The sequence below is a fragment of the Gallinula chloropus genome, assembly GCF_964237585.1.
Source record: "Gallinula chloropus genome assembly, chromosome: 15".
Lineage (NCBI taxonomy): Eukaryota > Metazoa > Chordata > Aves > Gruiformes > Rallidae > Gallinula > Gallinula chloropus.
The window spans coordinates 15,451,328-15,467,620 of NC_140100.1; the positions used below are offsets into that span (position 1 = coordinate 15,451,328).

The 16,293-nt window shown below is 43.3% G+C and overlaps 1 protein-coding gene and 1 long non-coding RNA gene across 3 annotated transcripts in view; one reads left to right on the forward strand and one right to left on the reverse strand.

The window, feature by feature from the left end:
- LOC311197419 overlaps nucleotides 1–8,350 on the forward strand; it is a 27,875-nt gene extending 19,525 nt beyond the window's left edge. The window contains exon 4 of one of the 2 annotated variants that reach the window (XR_014617633.1): nucleotides 8,018–8,350. This is a non-coding gene — a long non-coding RNA (uncharacterized lncRNA). The remainder of the gene's footprint in view (nucleotides 1–8,017) is intronic. The other variant, XR_014617634.1, reaches the window with a different exon arrangement.
- ERCC4 (ERCC excision repair 4, endonuclease catalytic subunit) lies at nucleotides 531–15,274 on the reverse strand (the record flags this gene model as incomplete). The annotated part of the gene is made up of 11 exons (XM_084271174.1): nucleotides 531–1,562; nucleotides 2,577–2,689; nucleotides 3,752–3,844; nucleotides 5,594–6,185; nucleotides 7,297–7,407; nucleotides 7,988–8,116; nucleotides 8,474–8,654; nucleotides 9,671–9,878; nucleotides 11,102–11,297; nucleotides 14,131–14,311; nucleotides 15,101–15,274. The coding sequence occupies 11 exons, from the start codon at nucleotides 15,272–15,274 to the stop codon at nucleotides 829–831; spliced, it is 2,712 nt and encodes a 903-aa protein (XP_084127300.1). The 3' UTR covers nucleotides 531–828.
- Nucleotides 15,275–16,293: the final 1,019 nt, after the last annotated feature.

Sequence of the window (16,293 nt, forward strand, 5' to 3'; positions counted from 1 at the left end):
AACTATTGTATTTCATGAGAAGGAACTGCTCTGGTACAAGGGAGTAGTTCCAATGGTACACCTAGATTTTTCACTTTCCAGTGAATGAGGTGAGGGAGGTATCAAAACTGATTAAAATAGTACAACTTCCTTATACTTATAAGTAAGGCAAGTTGAGAAGTTGCATTGTGCCCCTGCAAAATCTCTACCCAGTCTAGACAAAAATCGAGCAGGGCAGAGCTGTGCTGACCTTGGAATGAACCTATAACTTCTGGTAAAGTAAGCAATTATAATGTACAGTGTACCACACAATTGCAGCTTACTGTGACAAAGGCTTATGATGAGCTGACTGTCACACCTGAGGCCTTGTTCTCATTCTCCTAACCGAACTTCTGACAAGAGATCATGGTCTGTTTCTAAGAGCTCCATCACGTCTGTGGAAAACCAGCAGTTCCCAGAGAGTAAAATGTTAATAAACATGGCAAAAGCAAAGTGACAGGTCAGCAGCAGGTCACATTTTTAGCTTTGTAATGAGACATCACAACTTTCAGAAGAAAACACCTTTATTACCCCTAGCACTTCATTCTTATGCACTCAGTGAAGACCCTAGTTTAGTTCATTCAGTGGAATCACAGAAGCAGTTAAAGTGCTTTAGAAAGAATAAATATAATTTGCATTTCTCTATTAAAAACAGTTTTTACTCCTCTTGAAACTTGCCTTCAGTAATAATTAACTCAAATGTTAAAACTGATGGAACAGCTGGTTACCTCAGAGGGCATTTGTTAACATATTTCATGTGCTTTGCCAAAGAACAGCTTATCTATGCCCTATGCTGAACAATCTCATTAGTCATCTTCTGGCTTTTCCTTTAGACATTGCCTCTCCATAGGTCAGGTGAATAAAGTCAAAGAGTTGCGTGGCATTGGCAGCATTACCCAGAATCTTGGTGAGTTCGTCCTTGGGCAGCGCCACGAGCTCTGCAATGCTTTTAACGTGGTTCATTAAGGCACGGCAGTTTTTTGCATTGATACCTGGCATTTTTAATAGAAAGTCCTGAGGACCAGGGTTGTACTTGTCTGACTCGGGAAGGATTTCAGAGTCTGCTGTGACAGCCATTGCTGTTTCTGCATCAGGCTGGGGATAGTTTTGTTTTAACTCTTCAAACAGTTCAGCAGTAGCATGGGGAGAAGGACACCACAGGATACGTAACTTTGGGAAGTGGAGGGTAAGAAGGGTTATTTTAGAAGTCACATCGTTACTGGAAATTTCCTGGTGCAGAGAGCCTCGTGGGATCAAGGAGAAAGACTTGTTGGGATCAAACTCGATGAGGAGAATCGGTCGCTTGTAGTAACGGGACATAGAGACGCACTGTGCGTACAGCCTCCCGTTACTCAAGGAACCGATCAGGTCACTGATGCTTTTCCGCTCCACACAGATATCAGGAGTTAAAATATAGTCTCCAACTTCCAAAGTGACGGGCTCGATGTCAATGCCGCGGCGGTGGAGCAGCGACGGGAGCTCGCTGCGGAACTCCCGCATATCCACTATGATGGTCTGCTGAGCCCTCTGCTGCTCCTGCCCACCTAGAGAGAAGAGCAAACAGTTCACAGAACCCTTACACCCCCTGACTCCGGCTGCCTCCCTCTTCTCATCTCAGATCCTCACAGTCAGCAGTATGGTAAATAATTAATTCTTAATTCTTCACTGTTAGAGACACGTTTATGGAGCATTCTCTGCAGTTTCAAAGAACTATCATGGTACTTGTTCTAAGCTTTGAATATATGACAATGAAATACATTAAGCTGTAGATGAAAATTATTTAAATGCATCAGGAAAATATTTTAAAAGCTGCCTGCAGAGCAAAATACTGAAGCTGATCCTTTTTATTTCCATGCCCTTCCCAGAAAAATATGGCATTTTATTGTAGTTTTAGTTTAGCCTCTTATCAATCTGTAGAAGGACACAAGAAGGGATTGCAGAGACAAGGCCACACAAGATGGAACAGCAAAGGTGAGGGAGTATATGGTGAAGGAGAGCTGGATTACAAAAGCCAAGAAAAACAGGGGCAGAGCTGTGAAGACAGAATACACATGTCAAAAGAAAGGAATAAAACCTGTGGGTTTAACTGTGACAAAAGAAAAAAGATGCTTTACGGCAAAGCAAGTAGACAAAAAACAGAATCTGCAGTTGTTTACCCAGGCAATGTGTTTTGCCAAGATCAAAAGAAGTCCCCAGCATGGACTAGCTCAAGGAGAACACTGCCTTTGACTATCTGTAGACCTCAGCTTTAATGTTTTAGTTTCTCTCCACCTCATTACAAGCAGTAGTAGACAGTTTCATAACCCACAAGCTGCTCAGAAACAATCCAAATGGCCTCTGTCTTAATGGCAAAACACTCATCTATTTTCAAAGAAAAGTGTAACTCGTCAGTGCACAGGTGAGGCTGATGGAGTAAGGGTGATGATGTGTCTCCACCATGAGCACTGCAGTGATAACATGAAACGTGTCTAGGATGCAGATGCTCAGGATGGGATTTGAACACCACTTGTCTGTCTTTTCTCAAGCTTAGAGCTGCCAGCCCAGCTTCAGGAACTCACCTGCTTTGCGTGTGTCCATGGAAGCAGAGGCAGGCTTAGCATCTCTTACTAAGTCTAAGTTTGTTTCATCTCTTCCTTCTCTTTCTTCAGGAATCACCATGCTGGCCTTCTCCCTAAGGAAACACAAACACACATACACTAAAAACTGAATGATATGAGAAGAACAGATCAAGACACTTTAATACCCTTCAGGCAGATTGCTGTGGCCTCACCCAGGAGGCAGCAGAACACCACAGAACCTTTTGCTCCCTCTGCCTTCCTCAGCAGGATGGGGGAGAGAAGTGAGGGGGAAGCAAAACCTCATGGGTTTAGCTAAAAATAGTTGAATAGGAATATGAGTAACACAGAAGAGGTAATGCACAATGCAACTGCTCACCACCTGCTGATCAATGCCCAGCCCGCCCCTGAACAGCGACACACTGCCCAGGCAAATCACCCCCTCTATGCAAACCATGATGTCATATGGCATGGACAGTCTTTTGGGTCAGTTGGGGCCAGCTGCCCCAGATGCACCCCCTTGTGCACCCCCAGCTTACTCACTGTCAGGGCGTAAGAGGCTGGAAAGCCCTTGACAGTGTAAGTGTTCCTCAGCAGCAACTAACACATCAGTGTGTGACTGACATTCTCATCCTCAATCCAAAACACAGCACAGTACCGGCTACTGAGTAGCAAATTAACTCTCTCCAAGCCCAGGACACAGGTATTTATAGACACTATAATGGTGTTATTTTCCTGACTTTTCAGGCACATGAAACAAAGGAACTAGTGACCAGTAATAGCAGTACAACCCGTTGAGAAGACACGTGTCAGTGAAAGTACTGTCCTACACAGTCTGTGAAAGAATTGCTTTCTTTCCCAAAATGACAAGTCATAAAAGCCTTAGAAATACCTTACAAGAAACATCACCTGCAGACAAAAAACCACATTTACAGAAATGAAATTCTTAGACAATCAGGGAAAAATAGAAGTGGTCCTGTTTAGCCTTTGGAATTGAATATTAAAATATCAGATGCTTTGGGAAGGAAGGTTTTGAGTTCTCACTGATTCACAGTAGGAAAATGAAGTTTATTTATAGACTTCATACAGTCAAGAACTTCAGTTTATTTAAAATATAAGCATGTAAGGGAATCACAAGAAAAACATCAATAATAAAGGTAGTAAACTGATTTTGATACCGAATGAGTTTTTCAAAGGCCTCCTTCTCTTTTCTCAGAGCTGTGAGATAGCGCTGTTCTTCTGTTGAGCCCCCATATATGAGGAAATAAACCCTACAGTTTTGGAGGAAGAGAAGAAAATCCACAGAAAAAAATGAGGAAAAGAGCAAAAAATTTTGTAATTACTTAAACCCACCCACAGCCAACAGTTAAGATCCGTAGCAGGATGTGCCTGACAAGTTAATATTTGCCATTAAAAAGGCAAGTGAAAAAACACTTTTTCTGTAATGATACCCCAAAATCAGCAATAAAAACATAAATCCAGTGTCCTCTCTTTCCAGTGGAGGATCAGCTTACTGGAATTCTGGGATTCAACCAGAGCGGACACAGGTTTCAGTAAAGACATAAAGCAAGTATAATGGAGAAGTTAATTTCTTACTGTTTCTAAAATCTTCCCACTAGAATATTTAGAACAAACTAAAAAATCATCCTGGGCTAGGAAAAAAATCATCTAAGATTTAAAAATGATGCATTTGTTCAAGGAAATCATAGGTTCTACAAAGAAAATGCTGTCATTTATCTCACAGAGATGAACACACTGACAGATCAACCTTATTCCACAAATAGGTCTTTATATGGACCATGTGAGAATTAATAATTACCTTAGGAACTTAATTGCCTATAGCTTTTCAGCAGTCATTTTATTCCCAATATGATTTACTTGGGGTACGTGTTGTCAGACTGATAGATTTTATTGGTATTACTCCTCTCACACAGTGCATCTCCTAACCCCTTACTTGCCTGACTGCACCTGACTTTCCTGCCCTGAAGCATGGGAACATGATGCTGATGGTAGGTAACACCACGTGTGGATTAGGCAATATAAAACAACAGTGATTATCCTCATGCTCTGTGAATTCTGCCATCTGGATCTGCACTGCAGAGTCCTTACTGGGACACTGGGTACAGAAGTGCTAAACACTGCCAGCCTGAACTCCATTTTCAGGGCACATACACTCATCTTGGGCTGGAAAGTACATCTGCTCTGCTAAATCTATGCAAGTAATTTTCATGAAGTGGTTAAAGCATTATAATTAAAAAAGTAATAATTTTATATACCAACAAACTGTGTTTCCGCTGCAGTAACCAGGCTGTGTTTATTCTAAGACTTAAGAGACTGCCCCCAGTTATTTTCAGAGAGGTGCAGGTGTAAATGCAGTCTACTGGATTGAAGAGATGCTGTATCAGGCAGCCATATAAATGAAAGATAGTGCAAAACCTCATAGTATATTAAACTTTAATTTTTACATATTTTTAGTTAGTCTGTAACATCTGTTCATAAAAGTGAGTTTTGCAACTTACAAATGAATCAAGCTTTATGTATATACACAGACACAATGTGGAAATCTGTCGGTTGGCTACCATCAGAGCTGCATATAACTGCAGGTGCTTCCCATTTTCTTTGCTGCAGTTCCCTTTATTTGTTTTTCTGTTACAGTTTCTGCATTACTGGTCTTCTGCATGACCAGACACCAGGAAATGTGAAAACTAATCAAATCCAAAATTAAACTTAGTGTGCAGAAGTCATACATACAGCTATGATTTGTGCCACTAACATCACCTAAGCAGAGGTCTTGTGGAAGATGGAATAAACTTGTTTTTTTAATAGGAACGTTCCTGTTACAGGACTCAATACCTGCTGGGAAATATTTCCCCTTTTTACTTGTTGTCAAACCAGACATTATGCTTTTGTTTAAAATTAAGAGGAGGGTTAAACAGGAATCAAAAAGAAAAATCACCAGAAGCACAAAAAGTTTTGCTTTTCCTGCCAGGGTTCAAATTAGACTGAGCAAGTGAACTTGCCTTAGAGGCTTCCCAGGCCTGCTCGCCTTGTAGACCTCCAGCTGCCGCACGAAAGTCAGTTCTGCATCATACAACACAACGTATCGCGGCTCCACCTCATGCAGCACCCGGGTGAGCGCGTAGGGATCACTGCAGCCCTGCAAGGGGTGGATAATTGTAAGTGGGTTCTTGAAAATGCCGTAGTAACAGTCTGAGGGTAAATTCACATCGAAATCTTCAGGAATGTTCTCTTCAAAACTGCTTTCTTGGCTACTGCTTAACTCTTTCTTGTCTTCCACCTCTAATTCCTCTCTCTTTTCTTCCTCAGTTTTCCCCATCATTTGGATTATAGTCCGGTCTTGCTGCTTCCTGTGTGTATTTTGTTTCGCAGAAGCTGTGAGTTTGGCTCTTTTTGCTTGAGGCCCTGTGTCTGGTCTGGCATTTCCTTTGGACTTGACAGCTTTTCTGTCATTAGCCCACACCTCTCCAGCTTTCTCATCCTTTCCGAAGGTTTTGTTGTACAGTCTTGTTAAGAAGGCTTCTGGTCCAGCAATAATGTACTCCCTGAGCTGCGCACAAGCTCGGTCATCGCTGGCACAGATCAGCACTTGTCCTGCAGTCAAGAAACAGTGTCATGTTTATAATCTGTTAAGCAGTACTTCTTATCCACCTACAAGACATCTCTTGAGCACATTTTTAATGATCCTAAAAGCATCCCTGCCTTTACATTCGGTTGTCACAGTTGCTCTTGACTTCCAGAGAGTTTAAACTGCATGATGTGATGCACAAAACAAGATTAGAGAAGGTTAATGAAAGTTCACCATTCCTTATTCTTACTCCACCTAAATTAGCAAGGTTTTCCTTTTGACCATCCGAAATGAGGCAGATTCTGCATGGACAGAAACATACTTGGACAAATTTGGGGTTTTTTTTTAATGCAGAATAAGAGAGAACCTAATTTAGACCACTCTAATTTTCAGCCTTTGTCAACTGTGCTGAAGAGTCTATAAAATGCATGTTTCATACAGTATTACTGACATTTGTGGGCCCTGAATAACAATTTTCACAAGCTGACTCAGATAAACTCCTACAACACTAGGTGAGAGAGACAGTTCTTACACAGAGCCAGAACACCGTGGGTGGGAGAAGAGAGCACTGTTTACCCTTACTATTTCCTGAAATAAAACTTGGTGAAATTTAAGTGGATGAAAAGCCCTAAAATAGGACAGGCACAAAGCAGTCAATTAAAAACCACACTTGCCTTTCCCCATGTAGGTACATCTCCTGCAGAAGCAGTTTCTGGTGTATAAGCAGAATGTGCAAGATGGAAAGGGCATAAGACACAATCTTTTTTGTTTTAACCTGAACTTGAGAAATGAGTGAATTTACTATTATTAATTTCCATGCTATTAGTTTTACTGAGACTACAGTATCAGTAAAATACTGCAGTTTAAGTGAATTTTTTTTCTGTAATAATACAGATTCTTTCCTGAACAGCACTGCAAAGTAACCAACAGCACTTGTCTTCCAGAGCAAGGACTAGTAATTTTTACATGGTTTATGCACATATATGCATACAACATCCTTGAATTCACAAATTAGTAAGTTTAAAACTAGAACTGTAATAAAACTACAATAAAGACTTAGGCTCCTTCTCTGAAATGTCAAGCAGATGTAAAAACTAGCTCTACTGTGAAAACTTAAATCATTTCATATTCTCTCACCTGGACCACCAAGGTCTTCACTGTTCTTATTCTCATTTTCAATCTCTTTCAGTACTTCTCTCAAAGCTTCCCATTTTGGGTTACTTTCTAGAACCAGTTCCCTTCTCAGTTCTGAAACAAAAAAAATCAAACTGTACTCAGCAGCTCTTAAGAGACAAAATATCCTTCAGTGCTTTAAATTAATGGTGAGAAGGCAACAGTCTGATGGCTGCTGGCAAATATCATATTCAACAGCCTACGTAGGCAACGTGTTATGCTGATGGGTTGGAGAGCATGCTCACAGACACATTTAAAAATAGGAAAGAGTGCTTCAGTGAAACAAAAAGTTAAAATATTCACTCATTCAATTATGAGACTCCTGTATTTATTTTTTTATAAAAACAACAGTAGCCTCCTATCCCTTTGCATAATATACAAATGATCAAGCTAAACAGTAATGTACTTTAAGAACAATTACATAAAAGGTCTCCCAAGGATCATCTGAGCAAGCTTAGAAGACCCTCTTGCTTCTTTGACTGTTTTATGTTGTGTATTACATGATTTTTGAACTAAGATTATATCTTATCTCAGTTAACAGATTGAGATCTTGAGCTGAGTAAGACCGTGTAGGGAAGCACAGCACCAGTAATAACATGCAGAGCTTGTGAAGTCGTGTGACACTCTCAGACTTGGAATGAGGAATAATCAGTACCGTTGTCCTTCTTTCCATCGCTTTTCTCAGAGACTTTTCCCTTCTGGTGCAGTTTGTCATCTGGGAGCCGATACACTCGAGCTCGAGCGTTCACGAACATGGAGGTGCTGGAGTCGAGGAAGAGCCAACCTAAGGGAGAGAGAAGCGGCGGCACTTGGACACTCCCAATGTACGTGTGTGTGTGTGTGTGTGTGAGAACCCTCTCCGGTGAGGTGAGAGCCTCACACTGCTCATTTGGGATGCCTGTGCTACCTGCTGGCCATGCAGTTACTGGGCAATAAACAACTGAAATGTGATGTGAATTTCACACTGTTAAGCAACAGCAGTTAAGTGGGAAGATGAAAGCATTATCTGTCAATAAAAACCTACGTCCTTATGGCTGGTTATATAAAAGTCTAATTAGATACCTTCACGTTTGGGAATGTTAATTATATATCTACATTTCACTGTTTCATACTTTAACTTGTTTGGTTATTCAGTGCTTACCTGAATTCTCACCAAAAGCTTTTTCACTTGCTTTCAGTGACTCCAGGAGATTAAGGAAAGTGACACAGTCATACTGCGTTAGATACAGTAGCAACGTACGTAGTACCTTCAAATCCTGGACCAAGGACTTTGTCTTGGCTCCAAGCTGATGCCAGAGAGGATCTAAATAGTGGCGTATTGTCTACAAATAGAAATTGGAAAGTTCACCATGTCAGATATACAGTATACTCATCAAGATAACACACGTTTTTTTCCCTTTACAGGGAATGCCACTGGTTTCCCAAAGTTTTAAAACACACCCCATCCAAGATGTGATGGTGAGGTATTTATGAACTTATTCTTTTTTCAAGTTTATGTATTACAGATGCCTTTATGCAGAACATCTCAGCAATTAGCAGATGTGTATCATTTAATGTTTTTGGTAAACATGTTCCTTTCTGTTCAACAATAAGACATGGGTAAAAAAAGCTACTTTATTTTACTGGTGTTGCCCTGTGCCTTTAGTATCCATTATTTATGTACAGTAAAAAAACCACTATGATGTAATTTAATTTTCAAATTAAGTACCATGCAGCTGTGCAACCTACAGAGCTAAGAAAAAACCCTGCAAATATTTAAGGGAGACTTAGATCACAGAGGGACTTACATCAAGGTTACATCACAGATAACTGTTTCACTGTGACACTTAGAATTTATGATTTTGCCCTACAGAAAGCTTACATATACCAAATATTGCACATCTGCCAAAAATAACAATGCACACACAATTAAAGACAAATAGTATGATTAAAAGATAAAACAGATGCATGCAGGTGCATGTTTAATTAAAAGAAAGGAAATTAAAGAGGGGGGATAATTTCATCCTTATCTCTCAAGTATTTTCAGCCACAATTGCAGCCTTTATAATTAATAACAATAACAATAATAAACAACAAAACCCCATGAATCAGGATTTCTTACTGAAGGGACTTAGGAAATGAAGGAAAAAAATAATACCAATACACCAAAAATCTTGCTGGTAACTGTAACATCACTGTTACAGATTAACATGGTTTCTCTCCTTCTGCCAGTAACAACCATGTCATCAGAGAACACTTGGTTGCTGCTGGCCAGGCATTTTACAAATACTTCTTTGGATTGTATGGTATGCAGTCTGAAGATTTATATTCCTCTACTTAGACATAGCAAAATGGTTACCTTGTCAAACGATTTACCAATAGCATTTTCTAAAGACAGATCTTCTACTTCAAGAGCTGGATTATAACGTTTGAGTTCTCTCAGGCAGGCGTTCAGGATGTCCAGGATTGAAGTCTGGATGGCACGCATAGCAGGTGTCATTGACACATGGATTTCCACCACTTCAGGTTTATGCTTCTCTAAAAATGAGTTCACTGCTATATGAAACCTGAGAGGAAGAGAGCTTATTAGGGTTCACATGGATGGTTTGCTTGACCTACAGTTATTCAGTAGTTTATACAAACCGGAATAATTTTAAACGTGAACAAGTAAGTTCATTGCAAAGTATCGGTTTCTAGAGGTGCGAAGACTGCAATCTTATCAACAGAAACCTCAAAAACCATGTATTCTACAACAAAGACTGTAGCCATTCTAGCCCCGTGAGCCTACAGTGCTGGTGAATGACCCACAGAAGATTTCTGCACTAGATTCTACATCATTATTACAACAAATAGTAAAGTAATCCCATAAGAATCTCACAAGGGAGAAACTGGAATGGAATCATAAATCCTTTGGAATCCCTTGATCCTCTGGCAGATTCTCTGACATCTCTAGCTTCTGCTTGTGAGCAGCAGGTCCTTGGGAGAGCACTGCCCTTACAGCCAATCTGGCCATACAGGTACACCAGCTGATTTTTACTAACAGAAAATGCTATACCTGCTGGCCTCTCAAACTCAGGGTGCATTTCCCCTGCTGCAGGTTGCGCCCCAGGTCTCTTCATGGTTCAGAGACTGTTACAGAGTTTATAGTGCAGAGTAACAATAGGTTAGGATGGAGTGGAACACATGCTAGACTAGACTAAAGGAACAAATGGGCAGACCTCCTGGCCAAGGCAAGAGCACTGCGTGGGGTAATGGGCTCAAGTGCCAGCTCCCTGTGTGGCTCTGCTCCTGACACTTAGTGCACGTTACAAATGTGGCACTTTGGTTTATCAGTCATCAAGAAAGATTCTTCACATAACAACATACCTGTAAAAGAAGATTAAAAAAATCTGACATGCAGAAAGAGACCCATGGAGCTTCAGTACAAACACCTCCATGAATGGCAGAACCAAGACTATATTCCTGTTCTGTCATGGCTTAAATCATCTGTTTAATAAAGTCTTTCTTATGCTACTAAGAATGTCACTTTCTGCTGTGACTTCTAGTGGCTAAAAGGACAGCTATACCATAAAGTTCAGTCCCTTATAGATTTAACTTGGGTCTATTTTCAAAAATACTTACAGAAGTGTAGCATGTTCTTCTGCCAAAAACTGAATGAAACTGGTTTTGGAACACAGATTAGCAGTGTGGCTGCACACACCCGGTTTTCTTAGAAATCTACTTTAATATCCCTTTTTAAAACAAACAAACAAAAAGTTTAACTCCTCAGTGAAGCAAAGAGGTGCCTTACCTTGGCCACAGGTAAAGTTTCCTGACAAAAAGATTTCTCATCACTCTTTCCACGTGGCAAAAGCCAGTGCTAAATGCAACTGCATTATCTGTGAAAGCTTTAATGAAGCCTTGCTTGTTCTTCTGGCGGTACAGTCGCAAGATAAATGCTTCCTGACAGGACTCAATGATTCTGTGGGCTTTGTATACTAAAATGCCTGGCAAAATAAAAGGATTTCAAGTTACAAAAAAATAAAGTCCAATTTTGTACAGATTTTTCCTCAAAACTCTCTTGTTCTTTTAATGTCTTTTCCTAAATAAGAAATTAACTCTTCTAGAGCACTGGTTGAACAAACTTTCAGAGGTTCAAACCAAATGGTTCCTCAGTTTCGGTACCACAGAATCCCCAAACAACAGAACTGAGCTACTGGTGCATCTTTAGCAAAAGAAACCTTGTGCTTGAGAGGCAGGACTTACTAGCTTAGAAAAATCTTTACTCCTAGGACAAAACTTGAGCCTTTTCAAAGGAAGAAAACTGAATGCAAGACATACCAAACTTGCTTTGTTGTAATATTGTGTCATGCATGAGACATATATATATATATATATATTTCCTTACAGAAATTCTGGAACCACAAACTAGGCAAGGAGGTTTCACTGGTAACAGTTCAAGCCTTTACACAATGAAAGAATTTCTGGAAAGATTTATTTTGCTTCCCCCCCCCCCAGTTTTCTTCATGGCTATCAGTGCATGGGGAAAAATAGACCCATTGTGCACATCTTAGGAGAGAGCACTGAAACAACAGTTTAACAACCTGAAGCATTTGGGGTGAATACTTCTGGAATTTACACTTCACTCAGCCAAGACCTGTTAAAGGTGTTATTTTTTCATGCTTGATTGTTAATAGCACATGACAATTTTTTCACTCTCCCCATACCTACGTGGTACTTTATCTGTTCACAGCTTCCAGTGGAATAATCAGTGCCTTTCTAGAACAGAAGCAAAGGGCACCAAGCATCACAGGTTTTACCTTCTGCCTTCGTAAGCTGAGAAACTTACAGTGCATTTAATTTCTGCAACAAGTCTCTTCAACCCACATTGATTTTAACATGCCTCTGCTTTGTAAATGGGAAAAACAGCTGTAAGAGAGAGACTTCCACGTGACTGCTAGCCATTTGTGATCAAGCCATGGAATGATCCACTAAAAGGTATTCTTCTACCTAGATATTTTTACATCTCTGCCATGAAGCAAACTTTTCAGGACATAATGATGACTGTACACATTTCTGAGCATCTTCCCATTTGCCAAGATGCGACTCTACAGGACATTACAGGAGACACAGGATTTGTAGCGGGACAGTGAGACCCAGCCTGTTAAATACTGTGTTTATTTTAAACCTTCCTACTTCCAGTCAGTATTTCTCTGCCTATTAAGTCAGTTCATACTACTGCTTAAACCTGGGTAGAACTTGCTGTTGTTTACTACTCCAAGTCGCACCAGTTTTACTATGCTACTAAATTCCTACTTAGACCAAATCACCAGAAGTAATGCCTTTTAACTGCAGCCATGATTTCTTATCTTCATTTAGCTGAATTAATGAAATACTAATTCACATGTGATCCTACACTGATTTTATAAACACCATTTGTAGCACCCAGAAACACTTTACTGGTTTCAGTTTGGTTTGTTTTTTCCCTATGTTAACTCCATGGGAAACACTATCACAAGTTTTTCTTGGTTTTGTCACCGATTTCACACAAATAGATGTGCAAATGCAGCACTGAGTCTGCCAGAGTTGCTGCCACACTGACCTCCGGTGGCAATGCAAATTAACTGCTGCCTCAAGGACAGCACTATGCTTTAAATCTTTAGTGTATTTCTTGTTTTCATACACTTAACACCTAAAGGTGTGCTTTTCCCTTTTTCTTTTGTTCTCCACCTCCCCCCCTTATTTGGTAGGGCAGAAAAGTAAAGAGGAAAGCATCAAGGGGAAGAGAGAAATTAAAGTGGGTGGCCCAGAGAATCTGAACTCTTTTTAGTGTTGAAATATCAGAATCGACACATTGGGTACCCTCTGGCTGGAGCCATCAGACTGTTCCAAATGTCTTGCAGATTAGAGCCTGTCACACATTGTCTACAATGAAGGGGACACAGGTTCTGAAGCAAAACCTTACGTTCTTCCAAGCACTCAATATTCAGTTATGTTTAGTCATTAAGAACAGAGTAACATTTAGACAACAGTAAAATAGTCTTACATTGCTGCCTTTTAGAGATCTATTTCACCAGCTTTCCAGGCTTTAGAAGAGTTTCTAGCTTAGGCAAGAACCTAAAAACTACAGGGGGTGGGGGAGGTGGGGAGAAGAACATGGAAGTAAGGTAATTGTAACACCTTGCACACCTAACTTCTGTGTACCAACCGAAAAGGTCAGAAGCTATTCCATAAAATTTTGACAAGGATACTACTAGTGTTACTTCATAATACTGTTATTTAGATAATGACTAAGGTGTGTCAAGGCAAAGATTAGTAAAATATTGCGATTTTTCATGGAAAAAGTAGTCAGAAGTAACTTCTTAATGCAAAAAATAGGTGCTTTGCAGGGCTCATAAGGACATCTAAAATCAGTTTCAGCCATAGGCCATTTACTAACAGTATTCTAGACATCATTTCAGCACATGAAATCAATTACTCTGCTTGGAAAGCCAGCCTGAATTTTACATTTCAATGCCAAAGGCAAAGTTTAACTGCTGATTGGCTTCCCAGCCAGTTACTGGTATCAAGAAGTCATACAAATGCATTATCTAAAATCAGCATGGATGTTTTCAAATTGTCTGATTAAATAAAGCAAAGACAGCCATTATCCCCCCACCCAAAAAAAAGAGACTCAAACCAAAAACCAACCACATTTTTAATCTTTTTACCTCAGTCTTTGCAGGGAAAAAAGGAATAATTCTTCACCCTCAATACAGGTGTCTGGAACTCTTAATACAGAATTAAGCTTTATGTATTTTCAAACAGAACGGCCTTACCCTTGTTTCATTGAACTCTTACCAGTGATGAGGTTTGCAGGAATTCTGTCAGTGAGAAAATCTACCACAAGGATTCTGCTGGTTGCAAAGATGACCCCTCCTTGTGTGTAAAACTCATAGCGAGTGTTGTTGGTGATTTCGTTGGTGACACGCCGAGGAAGGTGAACGACTCCATCTGACCTCAGCTGATCGATGAAATACTCCTGCAGCAAACAGAGTGGAAACACACGGCTTCACTGTGGCAACCGAGGAAAGGGATGCAACCCCCCCGACTATACACACACAGTCCATTCACCCTGAGGGGCTGCCCACAACAAATCGACACGAGGACAGGGAAAGACTGTACCAGACGAGTCAGAATTATCGCCCTATTTTCGTGCTCGGGGTGCTTTGGTTTCAAACTCGCCCGGGTGATTTGGAGACCCGTGTGTTCTCATTAGCAGCCAGGCAACACACACAGCCGACACGAGCCGCTGTCCCTCACAGGAGCTCACCCCTCCTACCGCGCACCGGCTCTTCCTCAGAGAACGGGCACTTCTAACGGTCACAGCGGGTTGGGAAGGGATGAGCCTCCCCTCCACACACCCGCTGCCAGGGCCGGCTGCAGCAGGAGGCCCCGCACCGCGGCGGCGGGCTCTGCCCGGCGGCGGCGGGGTCTGGCGGCCGCCGGTCTCCGCAAGCGCCCCGGCCGTCGCCCCGCTCCGGGCGTCCCGCGCGCAGGGCCCGCCCGCCCGCCTCGCCCCTCTGCCCGGTATCGCCCCTCGCTGCTCGCCACGAGTAACTCGCCGCCCAGCGAGCGGGACTTGGAGCCTCGCCCGCTCCCCAAGTGCCCGGGGCTGCCCGCCTGCCGCCGCCGCCCGGCCAGGCCCCCCCCGACCCTGGGCACGGGCCGCTGACAGGGCGCCGGCCGCCCCCGGGTCGCGCCCGCCGAACCGGAGAGGCGCCGGCGGGGAAGGGAAAGGGCGGGGCGGGCTGACCGGCGCTCCCCTCACCTCCTCGGCGGGGCTGGTGTTCAGCACCAGCACCAGGCTGGCGGGCTCGCAGTAGAGGCGGAGGAAGCGCAGCAGCAGGCGGTCGACGCCGAGCCCACGGGCGCAGATCACCAGCCCGTCCTGGTGGAACAGGTCCAGGAAGATCTGGCTCTCGTGCTCCAGCAGCGCCGCCATGGCCGCCGCCAACCCCGAGCCGGGCAGCGGCGCATGCGCCGCCGCGCGCGCCCGCCCGCCCGCCCGCCGCTGAGTCGCGCCGCGCCCCCTGCCGGACCTAGGGACACAGTCCTCCAGCGGCGACGGTGAGTTTCCCGCCTCGAGCGCGAGATGCCTCAGGCGAAGCTCCGACGGGTGAAGGGCGGCGGCAGAGGAGCGTCCTGAGGGGCGGCGGCCAGGCCGGGCCTCAGCTTCTCTCCGAGCTCCCGCGGGTGCTTGTATCGGGGCGAGCCGAAGCCCTTTCCTCCTTTTGCGTGCGGGAGTGTGTGCGTGCACGTGCTGAGTGCAGGTACGAGACAGTCTGTTCCTTTATCAGTATGAACCGCTGGTTGTTTCGCCCCGGCCTCAGCGGCGTCGGGGTTCCCTCAGAGGCGAGGCTGCAGCTCGGGAGCGGCTGGAAACATGCCTGAGGTACCCTGCGCTTCAGTGTGGTGAAACGCGAATGCGCTTGCATCCAACCCCTCAGAATAAAGTGATTTTTCCACGCCTGCGCGGCGGGGTCAGGCGCCACGGCAGCTGGGGCAGCACCGCGCTGCAGCAGGGCGAGGGGAGGAGCGGGGAGCGCTGCAGGGCCGTTGGGAGGCGGGACGGCCTCGGGCTGGCTTCGGCCATCGCCTGAGCACGTGGAAGTCGTTCCAAATCTCTCGTTTCAGCGGGTATAAAGTCCCATTATTCTCTCCAACACCGACTACTTTTGGCGAAACGCTGCCCTCGGTGTAACTGTCTGGTAGGTTCAGTGAGCGCTCTCTGTTCTCTGTGACACGCTGGCCGTGGAAGTGGAGGTTCTTCTGTTGGTTTGGGGTGTTTGCCCACCCTAACCGAGGGAAGAGAAAGTCTGCAGGTGCTGGTGTGTTTGTTGTGTTCCTGCCTGCTCGCTCAGGCTGGTGCCAGCAATAAACCTGTGCTTTACAGTACGTTATTTGTAGATTGTGCTAATGAACCTTTAAAATTCATACAGGGGGTTTTAAAAGTGCTGCATT